This window comes from Vipera ursinii, assembly GCF_947247035.1.
Source record: "Vipera ursinii genome assembly, chromosome: 4".
Lineage (NCBI taxonomy): Eukaryota > Metazoa > Chordata > Lepidosauria > Squamata > Viperidae > Vipera > Vipera ursinii.
In genome coordinates, this window is record NC_139514.1 from 17,855,057 (window position 1) to 17,875,373 (window position 20,317).

General features: G+C 42.7%; 1 protein-coding gene across 1 annotated transcript in view; it reads right to left on the reverse strand.

Annotated features, from left to right (window-relative positions):
- Nucleotides 1-460: 460 nt before the first annotated feature.
- Nucleotides 461-20,317, reverse strand: part of LOC310640393 (vitelline membrane outer layer protein 1-like) — a gene marked incomplete at both ends in the record, with an annotated part of 63,818 nt that continues 43,961 nt past the window's right edge. The window contains 2 exons of the mRNA XM_083362602.1: nucleotides 461-761; nucleotides 9,615-9,718. Of these exons, the coding sequence (XP_083218728.1) occupies nucleotides 461-761; nucleotides 9,615-9,718 (405 nt within the window). The remainder of the gene's footprint in view (nucleotides 762-9,614; nucleotides 9,719-20,317) is intronic.

Consider the following 20,317-nt stretch of genomic DNA (forward strand, 5'->3'; position numbering starts at 1 on the left):
TGAATAAGGAATTGATTAACTGGTTTGTCATTCAAAGCTGATATTGTGGGGCTGAGAGAATGTGACTGGCCCAAAGTCACGTAGTTAGCTTTCATGCCAAGGGTAGTGCTAGAACCCACTATGTCCTGGTTTCCAGCCTGATGCCTTAACAACTAGATCAAATTGGTTCTCAAATTATTTGTTCGTTTATGAGTTAGGTTAATTATTCTGTCTTATTCTGGGAGCTCCAAGCAATGAACAATGCACTTTGTCTTCCATTTCTCCCCACAACCATGATCTCTCAAGTAGGTTAGACTGAGAGAATGTGACTAGTCCACATTTATGGAGTGAACTTTCATAATTGAGGATGAGCCTGAATTTGAGCTCCTGGAAGACAAGGGGGAATATACATCTAATAAATAGAAATAGATTTAATAAAGCTACCTGACAAAAGCACATTATATTTGCATCTGCCGTAGAGTTAACTACAACAGAAAAACCTCACATCATTCAATGCAGTATCATCCTCCATTCCTTGTACTATTTCCACCTTTGTCTGGAGTCCACATATATAAGTTCCAGGACCACAGGAGGAACTCCATAAACCAAATTTCCCCCATTCATGGGAATTACCTACCAATATTTCATTATTACTACACTTGAACTGAATATTGTTGGCTGCGGTATCATCTGATGGCCCCCTAGGTCGTTCCACTCTTAGGGAGAAAGCCACAAGTTTGGCATGTCCTCTGCAATACTTTATGTCAGACCAGGCACCCCATCTGCCAAAGAAAACATTAGTATTAGCTTAAGCAGCTTATCCAGAAGTGGACAAAAGAAACTTCAGAAGGAGTAATCAAGATAATATATTTATTGTAGTGGTGGATCAAAAAATTGGTAGATCAAAAAAAAATCAACTGGCATTCATTTTTATGGTAAAACACAGTACATTCAAAGCTAAGGAACTGTGATAATCTATTCTTAATCCCAGTTTCCAGTGGATATAAGTATTTTTTTAAAATGACTGCTGATATTCAAATCTACCAGCTACTGACAGGAACTGAGCTTTTATTTCTATTTTTGCTTCTTTGCAAGTTACCTGTCTGTCTACGGGGAGTGCAGATGTGAAATCTAAAGAGATGATCAAAAAACACACATCTGAGAGTACTGTAAATTGTTGAAGTTTTATTCAGAGCTGAGAAGAAATAGATTTCTTAGATCCTCCAGCAAATTTGTGGGCAGAGAAATTGACCAGGCCCAATTTTTCTAGGAGAGAATTATTAGCAGCCTTGCTTTGATAGCAATGAAGACAAGAATAGAACAGAACAGAACAGAACAGAACAGAGCAGAACAGAACAGAATAGAGTAGAATCTGGAAGGTACCTTGGAGGTCTTCTAGTCCAGCCCCTTGCTCAAGCAAGAGAACCCATACCATTTCAGATAAGTGACAGCCGAGCCTCTTCTTAAAAGCATCCAGAGATGGAGCCCCCATGATTTCTGAAGGCCAGCTGTTCCACTGGTTAATGAGAAACCAGAGAAGCAGCAGTCTACTCAGATTCCCCATATATTTCACTGACATTCTTTTAAATAATTTTAAAGCAAATTAATTTAATAAGATATAAGAAAATAAGGTATTATTTTCACAAGAAGAGAGTTTGCTGGAGAGACAAAATCACCCACCTTCTCTGCATTTTAAAAAAATGAATTCAAAGTTTTTTTTTTGTTTTTTTTTATTAAATTTTTATACCGCCCTTCTCCCGAAGGACTCAGGGCGGTGAACAGGGCATATAATAAAAATACAAAAATACAAAAGTTAAAATAGAATTAAATTAATGCCCGAAATAAAACAATAAAATATACAAATATTTAAAACCCTAAATTAACTCCCCATCAGGCCAGGCCAGCTTGTTCAAATAGGTGGGTCTTTAACCCGCGCCGGAAGGAGCGGAGATCCGGTGCCATCCGGAGCTCAACCGGCAGTTGATTCCACAGAGCCGGGGCGCCCACAGAGAAGGCCCTCCCCCTGGGGACCACCAGCCGGCATTCTCTGACCGGAGGTACCCTGAGGAGGCCCTCTCTGTGGGAACGCACAGGGCGGAGGGGAGTTGATGCGGGCAGCAGGTGGTCCCCGAGGTATTCCGGACCCATGCCATGTAAGGACTTAAAAACCATCACTAAGACCTTGAACCTCACCCGGAAGACAACTGGCAACCAATGCAGCTCGCGGAGCAAAGGTGTAACATGGGAGTACCGGGAAACTCCCAAGACAACTCTCGCGGCCGCATTCTGTACCAGTTGGAGCCTCCGAGTGGTCTTCAAGGGAAGCCCCATGTAGAGAGCATTGCAGTAGTCAAGACGAGAGGTCACGAGCGCATGAGTGACCGTACACAAGGCATCCCGGTCTAGATAGGGCCGCAACTGACGCACCAGGCGAACCTGAGCGAAAGCCCCCCTAGTCACGGCTACTATATGATCTTCTAAGGTAAGCCGCGAATCTAGGAGGACTCCCAAGTTGCGCGCCCTATCCACGGGGGGTAAAGACTCACCCCCCATAAAAAGAGATGGAACATTTTGAATGTCCCGGGATGCCGGAATGCACAGCCACTCAGTCTTGTCAGGGTTGAGTTGAAGTCTGTTCCTCCGCATCCAGACCCGAACCGCCTCCAGGCAACGGGACATCACAGCGAGGGCATCACTGGGGTGGTTTGGGGTCGAAATAAAAAGTTGGGTATCATCAGCATATTGATGATACCCAACTCCAAAACCACGAATGATCTCACCCAGCGGTTTCATGTAGATGTTGAACAGGAGAGGCGAGAGAACCGACCCCTGAGGAACTCCACAAACGAGAGACCTAGGGGCCGATCTCTGCCCCCCTGCCAACACCGACTGCGAACATCCCAGGAGATAGGAGGAGAACCACCGAAGAACCGTGCCTCCCACTCCCAATCCCCTGAGACGCCGCAGCAGGATACCATGGTCGATGGTATCGAAAGCCGCTGATAGGACTAGGACAGAGGAACATCCCCTATCCCGGGCCCTCCAGAGATCATTCACCAGAGCGACCAATGCCGTCTCCGTGCTGTACCCGGGCCTGAAACCCGATTGGTATGGATCCAGATAATCCGCTTCATCCAGGACCAGAGGGAGCTGATGCGCCACCACACTCTCAACAACCTTTGCAAGAAAGCGAAGGTTGGAGACTGGACGAAAGTTGTTCAACACAGCTGGGTCCAAGGCTGGCTTCTTGAGGAGGGGTCTCACCACCGCCTCCTTCAAGACGGTGGGGAAATTACCCTCACTCAAAGAAGCAGATATCACCGCCTGGAACCAGCCTCGTGTCCTCTCCCTAGCTGCATAAACCAGCCAGGAAGGGCACGGGTCCAATAAACATGTGGTGGAGCTCAGCCTCCCCATAATCCTGTCCACTTCATCAGGGGTCACAGAATCAAACTCCTCCCAGATAACATTGACAAGACCGCCCGTGTCCTGATCGTCAGACTCTGCCCAGCTGGAGTCCAAACCGGTCCGAATCCAAGCGATTTTATCCGACAGATGCTGACCAAACTCCTCGGCACGACCCTGTAAGGGATCCCCCCTCACCTCCTGATTAAGAAGTGAGCGAGTCACCCTAAACAGGGCGGCCAGGCGATTATCTGCGGACGCGATGAGGGTGGAGAAGTAATTACACCTCGCCGCCCTCATCGCTGCGAGATAAGACCTAATATAGGTTCTTAACCGCAACCGGTCGGATTCGGATCGGCTGGACCTCCAGCAGCTCTCTAGGCCCCGTTTCCGACGCTTCATCTCCCGGAGCTCCGCAGAAAACCATGGAGCTCGCTGGGATCTGCACCGGGTCAGGGGCCGCAAGGGTACAACTCGGTCCAGTGCCTCAGTGGCTGCCCTTTCCCAGGCTTCCACTAAGGCATCCGCCGAGTTGTGAGCGACGGAGGCAGGTGGGGATCCCAGCGCTGCCTGGAACCCGTCAGGGTCCATTAAGCGCCTGGGGCGGTACCATCTGATTGGTTCCGTATCCCCACGGCGGGGGGTGGTAAAACGGAAGACCAGCCGCAGGAGGTGATGATCGGTCCATGACAGGGGCATAATAAATGGAGAGCCCCCACCAAGATCATCCAACCATCGTCCAGATAAAAAAACTAGGTCCAGGGTGTGGCCTCCCTCATGAGTTGGTTCAGAAATTACCTGCGTCAGGTCCATGGCCGTCATGGAAGCCATGAACTCCCGAGCTAACTCAGATGACCCTCCCAGGGATGGTAGGTTGAAGTCACCCAAAACTAAAAGTTTGGGGAACTCAATCACCAAACCGGAGAGGACATCGAGTAGCTCAGGCAGGGCTGCCGCTGTGTGACTAGGCGAAACGTACACCAGCAGCAAGCCCAACTGCGCCCCCGAACCAAACCTCAAAAAGAGAGACTCACACCCGGCTATCTGAGGGACGGTGGTCTCCCGCGGACATAAGGTCTCCCTGATAACTACCGCCACTCCCCCGCCCCTACCTTGAGCCCGAGGCTGGTGTAACGCTCGGAAACCTGGTGGGCAAAGATCAACCAAAGGGACCCCACCCTCTGGGCCCAACCAGGTTTCAGTGATACAAGCCAGGTCCGCATGCTCACCCTCCACCAAATCCCGCACAAGGGGAGCCTTATTAACCACGGACCTGGCATTCAGGTAAACCAGCCGGAGCTCAGGAAGCTGCACATCCTCGCTCCCGGCACCTCGGGGAAGAAACAGAGGGTCGGAGCACCTCACCGCTTGTAAACAGCGGGGACGGCCCTCCCGATAACGATACGGCCCTCTGTCCATACGCCTGCTGCCATACCCCAGTGTCGTGGGAATCGGTAATCCCACGACCCGCTCCAGAGCCCCAGATGTAACCACACCCCGCTCCCCCCGAACGCAGTCAGACCCAGGCCTGGCCTGCACCATGGTTGTATGGTCACCCCCCATAGTCAAACAACCATTACCCCCCACCCCTCTCCCTAACCCCCTAAAAAATTTAACTAAAAAATTAACCAGGGGCCTCCTATTAAATTTGGATCGAGAGCCCCTGACCTTACCTGGCCATCTCTCAGGGTCCCAATAATTGGGCCCTTCATTGAGACTGGGAGTGGCAAAAAAGGCGGGACGCACCCAGGAGAGGGGGGCACCCCTGAGGGCGAGCAAGTCTGTGCTGGAATATCTGTACATAAGTCCAACAAGTCCAGATAAGGCAGTCCCATAATGGAAAAGTCCAGTAGGAGGTTCTAAAGGAAGGGCGTGAAAAAGTTGTTGTTGTTAGTTGCAAAGTCATGTCCAACTCATCGCGACCCCATGGACAACATTCCTCCAGGCCTTCCTGTCCTCTACCATCTTCTGGAGTCCATTTAGGCTCACACCTACTGCTTCAGAGACTCCATCCAGCCACCTCATTCTCTGTCGTCCCCTTCTTCTCTTGCCCTCAATCTTTCCCAACATTAGGCTCTTCTCCAGTGAGTCCTTCCTTCTCATTGGGTGGCCAAAGTATTTGAGTTTCAACTTCAAGATCTGGCCTTCTAAAGAGCAGTCAGGGTTGATCTCCACTGGGACTGACCAGTTTGATCACCTTGCAGTCCAAGGGACTCGGAGGAGTCTTCTCCAGCACCATAGTTCAAAGGCTTCAATTCTTTGGCGCTCAGCCTTTCTTATGGTCCAACTTTCACAGCCATACATTGCAATTGGCAAGACCATAGCCTTTACTATATGCACTTTTGTTGGCAGGGTGATGTCTCTGCTTTTTAGTGTGCTGTCTAGATTTGCAATGGCTTTCCTTCCCAGGAGCAAGCATCTTTTCATTTCTTGGCTGCAGTCCCCGTCTGTGGTGATCTTGGAGCCCAGGCAAATAAAATCTGTCACTACCTCTATTTCTTCCCCATCTATTTCCCAGGAATTGAGAGGGCCAGATGCCATGATCTTGGTTTTCTTAATGTTTAGTTTCAACCCAACTTTTGCACTCTCCTTCTTCACCCGCAACAAGAGGTTCTTCAGTTCCTCTTCACTTTCTCCATTAGAGTGGCATCATATGCATATCTTAGGTTGTTATTTCTCCCGGCAATCTTAATTCCAACTTTTGATTCATCTAGCCCTGCCTTTCTCATGATGTGCTCTGCATATAAGTTAAATAGGCAGGGTGACAGTATACAGCCTTGCCGGACTCCTTTCCCAATTTTGAACCAATCAGTGGTTCCATGTCCAGTTCTCACTGTTGCTTCTTGACCCGCATATGGAGACAAATAAGATGGTCTGGTACTCCCATCTCTTTAAGAACTTGCCACAGTTTGTTGTGATCCACATAATCAAAGGCTTTAGCATAGTCAATGAAGCAGAAGTAGATGTTTTTCTGGAACTCCCTAGCTTTCTGCATGATCCAGCATATGTTGGCAATTTGATCTCTAGTTCCTCTGCCTCTTCAAAATCCTGCCTGTACTTCTGGTAGTTCTCGATCCACATACTGCTGAAGTCTAGCTTGTAGGATTTTAAGCATAACTTTACTAGCATGAGAAATGAGTACAATGGTGCGATAATTTGAACATTCTTTGGCACTGCCTTTCTTTGGAATTGGAATGTAAACTGATCTTTTCCAATCCTGTGGCCACTGATGAGTTTTCCAAATTTGCTGGCAAATTGAGTGTATAACATTTACTGCATCGTGTTTTAAGATTTTGAATAGCTCAGCTGGAATACTGTCACCTCCACTAGCTTTGTTGTTGCTCAGCTTTCCTAAGGCCCATTTCACTTCACATTCTAGGATGTCTGGCTCGAGGTCAGTGACCACCTCATCATGGTTATGAGGGACGTTAAGCTCGTTCTTGTATAGTTCTTTGTGTAATTTTTCCACCTCTTCTTAATCTCTTCTGCCTCTGTTAGGTCCCTGACATTTTGGTACTTTATCATGCCCATTTTTGCATGAAACGTTCCCTTCATCTCTCCAATTTTCTTGAAGACATCTCTAGCCCTCCCTATTCTATTGTTTTCTTCTATTTCTTTGCACTGTTTATTTAAGAAGGCATTCTTATCTCTTCTAGCTATTCTCTGGAATTCTGCATTCAATTGGGTGTATCTTTCTTTTTCTCCCTTGCCTTTCACTTCCCTCCTGTCCTCAGCTATTTGCAAAGCTTCCTCAGACAGCCATTTTGCTTTCTTGCATTTCTTTTTCTTTGGGATGGTTTTAGTTGCTACCTCTTGTACAATGTTGCAAACCTCTGTCCATAGTTCTTCAGGCACTCTGTCTATCAAATCTAATTCCTTAAATCTATTTGTCACCTCTACTGTATATTCAACAGGGATATGATTTAGTTCATACCTGAGTGGCCTAGTGCTTTTCCCTACTTTCTTCAGTTTAAGCCTAAATTTTGCAACAAGAAGCTCATGGTCTGAGCCACAGTCAGCTCCTGGTCTTGTTTTTACTGACTGTATAGAGCTTCTCCATCTTTGGCTGCAGAGCACATAGTCAATCTGATTTCTGTGTTAACCGTCTGGTGATGTCCAGGTGTAGAGCCATCTCTTGGGTTGTTGGAAAAGAGTGTTTGCTATGACCATCGTATTCTCTTGACAAAATTCTATCAACCTGTGCCCTGCTTCATTTTGTTCTCCAAGGCCAAACTTGCCTGTTATTCCGCTTATCTTTTGGCTTCCTACTTTAGCATTCCAATCCCCCATGATAATAAGGACATCATTTTTGGAGTTAGTTCTATAAGGTGCTGTAGAGCTTGATGGAAATTGTCAATTTCATCCTCTTCAGCATCGGTGGTTGGGGCATAGAGCTGGACTACTGTGATATTGAATGGTTTGCCTTGGATTCGAACTGAGATCATTCTGTCATTTTGTGGATTGTATCCCAGTATTGATTTTCCTATTCTTTTATTGACTATGAAGGCTACTCCATTTCTTCTGAGGGATTCTTGCCCGCAGTAGTATACCTGATGGTCATCTGAGTTAAATTCACCCATTCCTGTCCATTTTAGTTTGCTGATTCCTAAGATGTCGATGTTCAGTCTTGTCATCTCTTGTTTGACCACGTTCTGCTTTCCTTGATTCATAGATCTTACATTCCAGGTTCCTATGGAGAAAAAATCTTTACAGCATCAGACTTTCCTTTCACCACCAGATACATCCATAGCTGAGCATCCTTTCGGCTTTGGCCCAGTCACTTCATTCTTTCTGGTGCTACTAGTACTAGCCCTCTGCTTTTCCCCAGTAGCATATTGGATGCCTTCTGACCTGAGGGGCTCATCTTCCAGCGTCATATCTTTTTGCCTTTTGGTACTGTCCATAGGGTTTTCATGGCAAAGATACTGGAGTGGGTTGAAATTTCCTTCTCCAGTGGATCACGTTTTGTCAGAACTCTCTGCTATGACCTGTCCATCTTGGGTGGCCCTGCACAGCATAGCTCACAGCTTCATTGAATTACGCAAGCCCCTTCACCATGACAAGGCAGTAATCCATGAAGGGGGAATTCAAAGTACTACCACGTTCTGCTTTCCTTGATTCATAGATCTTACATTCCAGGTTCCTATGGAGAAAAAATCTTTACAGCATCAGACTTTCCTTTCACCACCAGATACATCCATAGCTGAGCATCCTTTCGGCTTTGGCCCAGTCACTTCATTCTTTCTGGTGCTACTAGTACTAGCCCTCTGCTTTTCCCCAGTAGCATATTGGATGCCTTCTGACCTGAGGGGCTCATCTTCCAGCGTCATATCTTTTTGCCTTTTGGTACTGTCCATAGGGTTTTCATGGCAAAGATACTGGAGTGGGTTGAAATTTCCTTCTCCAGTGGATCACGTTTTGTCAGAACTCTCTGCTATGACCTGTCCATCTTGGGTGGCCCTGCACAGCATAGCTCACAGCTTCATTGAATTACGCAAGCCCCTTCACCATGACAAGGCAGTAATCCATGAAGGGGGAATTCAAAGTACTACCTCAAAAAACAAAGGAGCCTCATTTTGCTTAAAATGATACTGTCTTTCAGATGAAATTGATAATGTTCCAATTCATCTGTTTATATGTTACCATTCTGGATATTACAATGTTAAGAGGAGCAAAATATTAGATAATTTTCATTCTAGTACATGATCTGAAACAGATAAGATCTGATAGCTATAACATTTCATATCAAGATGCTGAAGACGAAGCATACTTCCAGATTTATCATTTTGTAAGACAATCCTCCCCAATTTAATATATCACAGATGTACCAGGATTCTGACTCTTTCAACTGTCCAGGCTCAGTGGATACTGCTTGGTTGGAAGGAATTCTGGGAGCTGTGGCCCCCACAATGTAGAAAGAACATGTAGAAGATAGTTATAGGGACTGTAACTGTGGTTGACCTGAATGCCTAATCCAGCTCAGTGATATGGTTGACATAATTGGGATGCTCTCTCATTTAATTCAACCAATCCCTGACTAACATTGGTAATAGGGCTACACAACATACAGGGTTACACGTGTTTAAACAGTGATAGTGATAATTCAGAAACCAGAGCAGAGCAGAGCAGAGCAGAACAGAACAGAACAGAATAGAATATTCTTTATTGGCAAAATGTGATTGAACACACAAGGAATTTCTCTCCGGTGCATAAGATAAGATGATACTCACCTCCCAACAACAGATGAAATAAACTTTTTATCATTACAGAACAGGCGTATGCCATTCAGGGCTGTATCATCCTCATGACTTCTGCCACCTTGATATGGCTCAACCTAGTGCAGAAAAGAGGGGGGGAAACCAGATCAAAATAACAAGCATACTTTAAGACACTTCTTTTAAAAATAATGCCACCCTTTTTAAAGCAGACTGTGGAGATACTGTAGAGCAGACATGTCAAACACAAGGCCCGGGGGCCGGATCCGGCCCGTGAAGTGGTTTTATGCGGCCCGCGAAGCCATCCTGGAAACAGTGAGGGAACGGCCCCCACTGCCTTGGCCCTGGCCCAGAGACCCTCCTCCTGCCAGAGACCCTCAGATCTGTCCCACTCCTGCCCAGGCCCCTATAGGCACCCTTGATGCGAACGATGTAGAGCTGGCCACGCCCACCCAGTAGGCCATACGCACTTTAGCCACGCCCACCCAGTAGGCCATGCCCACCCTGGCCATACCCACCCGGCCCCCTGAGGGCAACCGCAATGCTGATGCGGCCCTCAATGAAATTGAGTTTGACACCCCTGCTGTAGAGAAAATTGCCCTTTTCTCTAGGAGTGAAGCTCTGTCCAAAGACCTGTTCTATTTTCTTTTTAATTTAATTTGCTTTTTCAAAATCCTACAGAGAAATGGATTTTACTGTATGTGGTCCTTCAGCAGAAGGTATCTCCCCAGGACTAATCTGTAGCCTTCAAAATATCCCCAAGTCATGTCCTTAGTATTTTGTAGCACAGTCAATGATTTTCAGAGACACAATTTTTTATCCATTTAAAATATTGAAAAATATGTGTGATATTTCCTAAAACCTAATGGGTAAAATTTATATTACTTCTAAACACTCTCAAAAAAACATCTCATTCCATCTGCCGATGACATAGAATCTTTGAATCCAGACACCTCAAATTTCGACATAGTCTTTTACAGAAGTGTGATTCCACCCAAGACTACGACAGGAGCCAATAAAAAATCTAACAGTTCCAATGCCAGAGCCTAGTTAGTTAGTTAGTTAGTTAGTTAGTTAGTTAGTTAGTTAGTTAGTTAGCTTTTGTTTTTCTATTATTTTGTTTGTTCCACCAAACCATCATGGCTATCAAACAACAAGTAAGGGCAACTATTACAATTTGTGGGGTAAAAATGTATAACTGGTTACCATCCACATATCAATGATTCTTATAGGTGAACTAATAGATGCAGAACACATACATTAACACCCACTAGCAGTCAGAAGACATGGTAAAAACTCTAATTTTCACAGCACAATGATATACTTAATTATAGTTTTAACTGGGAAACTTGAGCATCTTAGACCAAACCAATTTGAAAATGGTAGAGAATTCCTGGAAGCCTGGCATTCAGACAAATCACCATCAACAGGCACATAGACATAGATAACATCTACATACCATGCAAAAGAGACAATCAAGCTAAAAGGGGAACAAAAACATCAAAGCAGCTCCCCACCCTCAATCAATACCCAAATGTACATAGTTTAACATCAAGATTAATATCAGACCAGCAATCAAAAAACAAGCAATACCCCAATCAAGGAACTGACAAAAAAAGCTAACAGTAAACAGCCCAACCAAAGAACCACCTAGGTTGCTCCCAGCAACGCTGACAGGGCAAGCCACTAGAATACAGTATAAAGCCACTAAAATTGATGGTGTTACCTATTTTGGGTAATGAAATGTCTTCATGAAAACATCAAAGCTCAGAAGGCACTAAGAACCCTTCATTTCATTCCTGAGCTACAACTATTCTCCTCTGTTAAGGTAAAGGTTCCCCCCGCACATGTGTGCTAGTCGTTTCTGACTCTAGGGGCTGGTGCTCATCTCCGTTTCAAAGCCGAAGAGCCAGCGCTTGTCTGAGGACATCTCCGTGGTCATGTGGCTGGCATGACTAGACGCCAAAGGCGCACGGAATGCTGTTACCTTCGCACCGTAGTGGTCCCTATTTTTCTACTTGCATTTTTACGTGCTTTCAAACTGCTAGGTTGGCAGAAGCTGGGATGAGTAACAGGTGCTCACTCTGTTACGTGGCACTCGGGATTCGACTTGCCAAACTGCTGACCTTCTGATCGACAAGCTCAGCGTCCTAACCCACTGAGCCACCGCGTCCCTCTGTTAGCAATGGATAATTTTTCTCAATGCTTTCATGAAGGTGTTAATCAATAATAAGTGTAAAAAAAACCTGGTGTCTGACATCTCACACAGCAGCAGTAAAGGAATTCATAATTGTGTTCCTCATCAACTAGTTCAGGAAGAAGTAGAACCACTGTAAAACAACACCTTCTTATTTGCAACTCTTTTAGTTAGTCCAGAAAGATGTCATGAATAATGACAACAAACGCAAAATTATAATAGGACTTGGACTAGGAGTCTCCAGTTTTTCCACCCAAGTTCAGATGAAGGACTTCCACAAAACTGATTAATGCACTTTCTATCCTTCAGCCAACTCTGGAGCTCAGCTCAGAGGGAATCAAATAATTTGCCTCCTCCAAGGTTTTTTTTCTGCAGTTTTTGCTCTACTACTTTCTCTAAACTTTTCTCTAAGAAGGGGAAATTGGATTTCAGTATATATTGTCCAGCAGTTAGGTTGGGAGTTGGGTTCTTCAAGAGTGAATGCACCACTGGTTCCTTCAAGGTAGTAGGAATTCCACTCACTCATAGAAACAGTAACCATCTCTCAGATCACCCTAACCCTGCACTTCATTGTCTCTGTGATCAAATACCAACAAGACATATGGCAATGTGTCCTGTCAGATCCCTAAGAAAATACCCAAGTACCAGCTAGGAATATATCAGATCAATCAAGAATCTAATACTAGAATTCTAATCAATCCCCAACTTGTTCAAAGGATCCCAGCCATAGATTCAATCCAAATTTGCCTTCCTGTTTAAAGCCATTAATTCATTTCCTCCACTCTGGCACAGAACAGTACTTGACCATCGGCCACATAATCTCCTTTCAGTGTTTGAAGAATGCTATCATCTCCTCCCTCAGCCTTATTTTCTTAGGACTAAACTTACCCACCTTTACAGCTTTTGATTTATTGACCCTAGTTACCCTAATTTCCCTTCTCTGAATCCTAAGTAACATTAATGTATATTTCTCAAGTTCTAAAACTATTCCAAAGCATTAATTAATGTATAAGCCTCTGAGAACTATGCAGAGTTTTGCAGAAGCTTCAGTGATAATGGGAGGTACTTGCTGTTCATCAGAAAGCTGTTTGAGGAAAAAAACTGGTACAGTAAGGACAAGTACGGTGTTTATATTTGTGTTTACCTTCAATACAAAACCAGAAGCGTGGCCGCTTGGACAAAATTCTTTTCTTCCCCAAAAGCCCCAGGGTCCTCCATTTTCCACATAGATGACAGAGTCATGAGCTTTTGCCCCTTCATCCCTGAGACAGCAGGAGAGGATCAGAAAGACCACAACACTGATGGAACTTTCCATTACTAGGTAGTCCTCTCTGTAACTGTGGAAACAGCATTAAAGAATAGCAACTGTAAGAAATAATAATTTTGAACACCTAGAAGCAAGCAAAGTTATAACCAGAAGCCAACATGGGTTTGTCAAAAACAGTTCATGGCAAACAAATCTTATTTCATTCTTTGACATAGTGATTAAATTAGTGGACCAGCAAAACGTTGTGGACATAGTTCAATTTCAGTAAAGTATTTGAGAAGAGAGAAAAACATGGGATAGATAGCATCATCACTAGGTGGATTTGTAACTCGCTGACACATTACATTCAATGTATAGTCCTTAATGGAACTGCAACTACATGGAAGGAAGGAAGCAGTGGGGTACCCAAAGTTCTGTTTTAGGCCCAGTACTCTTCAATATCTTCATAAAACATTTAGATGAGGAATTAGAAGGGGAACTAATCAAATTTGCAGATGACACCAAACTGGCAGGGATAGTCAACACCTCAGAAGGTAGGGTTAAGATCTGGATGGATAATGACAGACTTAAACAATTGGTCCTATCTAGCAACATGAAATTTAATGGAGAAAAAAGTAAGGTTTTACACTTAAGCAAGAAAAACCAAATGTACAGGTAAAGATTAGATCAAACTTCACTCAATAGCAGTAACTGTCTCTGTGTTTTATTCTTGCCCTGTACACCGCCCTGAGTCCTTCGGGAGAAGGGCGGTATAGAAATATTAATAAATTAAATTAAATTAAATTAAACTGCAAGAGGAATCTTGGAGTGGGAGTGGTTCCCCCGCACATGTGTGCTAGTCATTTCCGACTCTAGGGGCTGGTGCTCATCTCCGTTTCAAAGCCGAAGAGCCAGCGCTTGTCCGAGGACGTCTCCGTGGTCATGTGGCCGGCATGACTAGATGCCAAAGGCACACAGAACGCTGTTACCTTCCCACCGGAGTGGTCCCTATTTTTCTACTTGCATTTTTACGTGCTTTCGAACTGCTAGGTTGGCAGAAGCTGGGATGAGTAACAGGCGCTCAACTCTGCTATGCAGCACTCGGGATTCGACACGCCAAACTGCCGATCTTCTGATCAACAAGCTCAGCGTCCTAACCCACTGAGCCACTGCGTCCCTTGGTAGTGGACAGCCACTTAAATATGAGCCAGCAGTATGCAGCATCAGCCAAAAAGCCAATGCAATCCCAGGCTGCATTAACAAAAGGATAGAATCAAGATCACACAAACTGTTAGTATGCTTTATAAGGCCTTGATAAGACCACACTTTGAATACTGCATTTAGTTTTGGTCACCATGATACAAAAAGGTGTTGAGACTCTGGAAAGAGTACAGAGAAGAACAATAAGGTTCATAAGAGGTGGGTGGATAAAACATATGAAGAACAGTTGCAGGAATTGGGTATATCTACTTTAGTGAAAAGAAGGAGTATGGGTGACATGATTGCAGTGTTCCAATATTTGTGCCACAGAGAAGAGGGGGTCAACTTGTTTTCCAAAGCAATAGAAGTCAAAACAAGAAACAATGGATGGAAACTAACCACGGAGAGAAGCAACCTAGAACTAAGGAGAAATTTCCTGACAGTGATTGATTAATTAATCAGTGAAATGGCTTCTCTCCAAACGTTGTGACTGCTCCAATACTAGAGGTTTTTAAAAAGCAATTGGACAACCATTTGCCTGAAATTTTTTATTTATTTATTTATTTTTATTTTTATTCCATTTATATCCTGCCCTTCTCCGAAGACTCAGGGCGGCTTACAAACTTAGCAGTAGCCTTCATTCTATGTATATGCCTGCTTATTAGGGCTTTCACACACACCCCAAGCGGCATTATTACAAAGTCAGCTTAATTGCCCCCAACAATCTGGGTCCTCATTTTACCTACCTTGGAAGGATGGAAGGCTGAGTCAACCTTGAGCCTGGTGGGATGCGAACCTGCACTAATTGCAGGCAGCTGGTGTTACTTAAGGAGGCATTAGCCCACTGCTCCACCAAGGCTCTGTGTATAGGGTCTCTTGCTTGAGCAAGGGATTGGACTAGAAGACTTCCAAGATTCATTCTAACTCTGCTATTCTGTTAAAAACAGTAATAAATTTGGTTATTTATGTGACTGACCCAAGGTCACCCAGCTGACTTTCATGTCTGAGACAGGACTAGAACTCACAGTCTCTTGGTTACTAAACTGATGCCTGACTCTTCAGGTATCTAATGCCAACTGCACACGGTCAGCCCTTCCATGAGGTGGAGTTGATATTTTAACCTGCAGATCACATTCTTCACCACACCCTACAAAGCCAGAATTACTGCGTCGCTCTGAAGAAGGAATCTCAAGTTGTCTCTGTTTGTTTTGAAAAACTGTTGTGGGAAGTAATGCCAGACTCAAATACCTCACTCTTGGTGACATTCCATGGAGCAGTATTGGACCCAATTCCTCCTTTTATCACGCCATTTTATCCAGTGAGATACCTTATTTTTTACCAGTGAATTGGCTGTAACAAACTTGGCCATCAAAAAAACATTAGGTGCTTTTCCATTTTAGACCTAGTCTCACTATAGTGCCAGACAGTCTGTCATATTAAACAGGTCTCTTGGTTTATTGCACAACTTTTTTAAAAAATGAAAAAGTCTGTTTGGGGTTATATATTCATCAGAATTATCATCTTGGTGGAAAAGGAATATAAAGTATTCCTCACGTTCTACAGTCCTGACAAAAATCAAATATCATTTTCATTTGAAGGAAATCTGTGTTTGTGAGGAGCACTGGCTGAACAGAATGTGGCAGAGCATTTCCATTGTCCCTTTAGAATAGGGGTAGGCAATCTTGGCTCTTTTATGACTCGTGGACTTCAACTCCCAGAATTCCTGAGCCAGCATAGCATAGCTGGCTCAGGAATTCTAGGAGTTGAAGTTCACGAGTCATAAAAGAGCCAAGGTTGCCTGCCCCTGCTTTAGAACCTTATTCGGGTTGCCATTTTTATTTCATGAAAACTGACTCTGTCTAGTTATTTTATTGCAACTTTCCAAACATTGTTCCGCTGTACAATTTATTTTACAATCCTATCCTTTGGCTCTGGAAAGACTTGGGATCCCAGTTCATTAAAAGTGTTAACATGAAATAATTAAAATAAAATCTGCAAACAAGGAACACAAGGTTCTGCTCTGACTGATCAAAAAGTTGGACCACTCACTGTTGTGCCTCTTGACAATCTGAAAATTGCACCTGTGGAACTCGTATTTCCTTTTAGAACATTGCTTCTAGATATATTGTTTCTAAAAAGAGAAGTTCTCACAGTAATTATTAACTATAAACAAGCATTATTTGAATAAGCAATTTTCTAACGAAGGAAGGGGTGAAGATCAGCCTGAAGATGAGAGGCAGGATGAGTGTAGAAATCAGATCCCTGTCACGTACAATATTCTATGGGCATATATTGTATGTAAGGGGATCCATTTAAGATTTAGTTTGATAAAATATCAACAAAGGGGTGTATCAAATTTATGTTTAGCAACCAGGAGACTGGGTAACCAATAAGGTCATAGAAGGCCCCATACCAGAACCACACTTTTGAACGAAGCTTTCACAGTATACATATACTGAGAGAGAGAGAGAAACATGGAGTTTTGCCATACCATCCTCCAGTGCTTTTTTTGTAAAAGAAAAAGGTGCCGGAACTCACACATGTTATACAACCTGCCTTGCCTACCCTACAAGGTTCCATCCAAAAAAGGTGCCGGAACTCCGTTCTAAGCGTTCTATGAGAAAAAAAGCCCTATCATCCTCCATTCCATTTGTCACTCAGCAATAATATTCTTCAAAGGCAATATCTAATCCCCATAGTCGTTGCCTACTTAGATTTTAAAAAAAACAAATGGTATGGGATGCTTTGTGATGCTGGACCTTGCAGAAGAAAATTTCAGCCAAAAACTACTCAGCCCAAGCCAGCCAAGGGTTGAGTGTTGAGCATGCCAGATAATCAGTGTACTTTTTAAATTAAACTTGCCTGTTGCTGAGTTTACTGCCTGAATCTTGAGTTTCCAAGACTCCAAGAACTAAACAAAGGCCCTTTTGTTTTCCCGCATAGAAAGAGAAATAAATAAGTTGCAGAGTTCATGTATTGCATTGCTTTGGGAAACTGAAAGCATTCCCACCTAGGGGATGGGAAGGGGTGGTGCCAATTTGCTTGAAACACCAGCAAATGCACTAAGAAGCCAGAGAACCTTTCATTCTTCAGTGGTGCCAGATCAGCATTGCAAGTGGGGCAAGTTAGCTTATGAAATGATATAGCAACAAAACAAGAACAAGTTCCATGCTGGGAGATTCCATTAGAGGTTCTTTCCCTAACCTCTGCTGAGTAAAGTGAGAGAAGTGCTCTCTCTGTGTGATTGTTTTTGTGTGCATGTGCATCACTGGCATCCGTAATCAAATGAGAAAGAAAACATCCACCAATCAGGATTGCCATTTTGTGTTGTGAGTTTTATCTATAGTAGAAGCGTGGTAGGAAAGGTAAAAACTAATTCTGCAAAAATTGTGAGGGACTGGAATTTTCCAACATTTGAAAAAAAGCAGCTATGATTTACTGATTTGCTCCAGTTCTTAAGAATCTTTTATGTTGTAGTGGCATGGTAAAATCAACAAGGAAGCCCACTCAAAACCACAAGTCTGCAGAATATTATCCATCTCTATATTGTAGTTTCATTTTACGTACATTATAAAAAAAGTTTTTCTTAAAAATGAAAACAATAAAAGGTGGTAGCTGTCTTGATTCTTACTAAAGATCTGAGCTAACTAATTTACACTGTTTTTGAAACTATAAAAGAAAAGCTACATATTTAGGATAGAAAACTCCCAAATAGCTTAAATACTTCCACTTCGATAAAATTCCCATTAATCCGGCAACATGGCAACTTAGAAGTCTTTTGAAAGTGCATTTAAAATAACAATGGCAATATAACGCTTAGGCTGATTTATGTGAAATATGCAGTTGAACATTATTTGATCTGCAACCAATTTAAAAATATTTTCAGACCTTAAGAGCAAGAAGCATTAAAATAAGGAATGGTGTCAGTGAAGCACTTCACATGAATAGTGTTAATTATTTAATCATGTTTTACCCAGCTGAATTTCAGGAACTCAGCCTGGCTTAAAGTAAGAAAACATTTTAAATTCTACCTAGTGTTCCATTACAGAAAACCTCTGCTTTGAATTATCTTTATGCCATAAATTTTTTGTATAATATGCTACAACATAATAAAATTCTTTGTGGTTCAGTACGTTGTGAGAACTAGTAATAGGTTTACTCTGTTGTATGAATGTGGGCATTAAGCCATAATATAATCATTGAGTGGAAGGGTGTCACAGTATGTTATATGCAAGCAACAATTGTGAAACCTCTAAATAGGAGAAAGCTTTATGGTATATGTTTGTTGATGTAAAGAACGCACGTGCACTTAAAGTATATTACACAAATATAGAGTTGATTGCTGAATGGGACCAGAGCATATATAATAGAAATTTAGCATTTCTAAAATAAAAGGGCTGCTTAGCAAGTGATTCAACACTGAGTAGGGAGTAAGTCAATGATATATAATATTCTTCTGGTTGTTTAATGTATTTATGGATAAATGTGTAATGGATGCTTGTAGTGACATTAGAAGAGTGTTGGTTGGGTTCTTTAATTGCATATGTTGTTTATGGCACAGGAAAGTAATAGAATCAAGACTGGTTTGCACTGATAGAAAAGATTACTTCTTTTCAGAATGGACAACTTTAAGGAAAGAAGAGAAAGTTGTTAGTAATCAAGAAGATGTTAGTAAAAGAAATTAAGAGAAAGGGGAAAGAGAAAATTACTTCCACTAAATCTGAACTACACCAACACCATTCATGTATTCTTCCATAGCTTTCCATCTTTCCAATGTATTACATTGTTGGTAATACAATGATTATTATGGGATTGTGGTAAAATTCTCAACCAGAATCTTGTTTACCTGTTCAATGAGTAGGATAAAAGAAAGCATGATTTCACCTTCTCGATTTTTCTTATGACTGAATGTTCTTGGTGGAAGGTTTGCAAAAGACCATAACTGCACATATAACTATAATTTATGTACAAGTATTTCATGACATAGAATCTCATTTTTGCAAGGTTTCCAGTCATGGCTAAATATAGATAGGTCAGGTGCAATTAACTTATAGTATTTATATGCCTACCACACTATTAATGGCATCTCTAGAACTTCATTATTATTCATTATAATAATAATAAATATATTATATAATATACAATATATATTATAAATCAGTGGCAAAAGGAGAAATAAAAACACAGCAAAACAAGATGATCTCTCTCTGTTTGTAATTTTTCTTACCCTTCTTGTAGGCTTGTCATATTTACACAAATAGATATAAAATTTTACACCACTGTTTCAGTCAATGGCCAAATTTCACTGTAATTGTCCATACATAATCTATGTCTGTTATCAGCTCATGATTAATTTTCAGATCACATCAGATCTTCATTCCAGAGTAACTAATAAATCTTTCTGGCCTCTGAATGACCAGTCTCTTAATTTCACAAAGACTGCTGAATTATCACGAGGTGTTTTTGAGGGGAAGGGATCTGCAAACTTAATTTCTTACTGAATTCTTACATGTTTCTACAGAAGTTGATAAGATCTATTAATATCATGAAATTTCAGCCTTAGTTTTTAGGTTTTTGGAAACCCCACCATAATGTCCAAGATTAGATTAATACCCTGGGTTGAACATGTAAAGGTGGGGACCAAAGAACATATCAGTAGTGACACTTAGTATGATCCCTATGTCTTTTACTGCATTTAACAGAACTTACATGACAAAGAAAGCATACTTATGAAGCTCTTTAAAAAGTTAAAAGCACTACTAAAGGTAAAGGTTCCCCCGCACATGCGCTTCCGACTCTAGAGGCCGGTGCTCATCTCCGTTTCAAAGCCAAAGAGCCAGCGCTTGTCCAAGGACGTCTCCGTGGTCAAGTGGCCAGCATGACTAGATGCCAAAGGCGCATGGAACGCTGTTTCCTTCCCACCGTAATGGTCCCTATTTTTCTACTTGCATTTTTATGTGCTTTCGAACTGCTAGGTTGGCAGAAGCTGGGACGAGTAACAGGTGCTCACTCTGTTACGTGGCACTCGGGATTCGACCCGCCAAACTGCCGACCTTCTGATTGACAAGCTCAGCA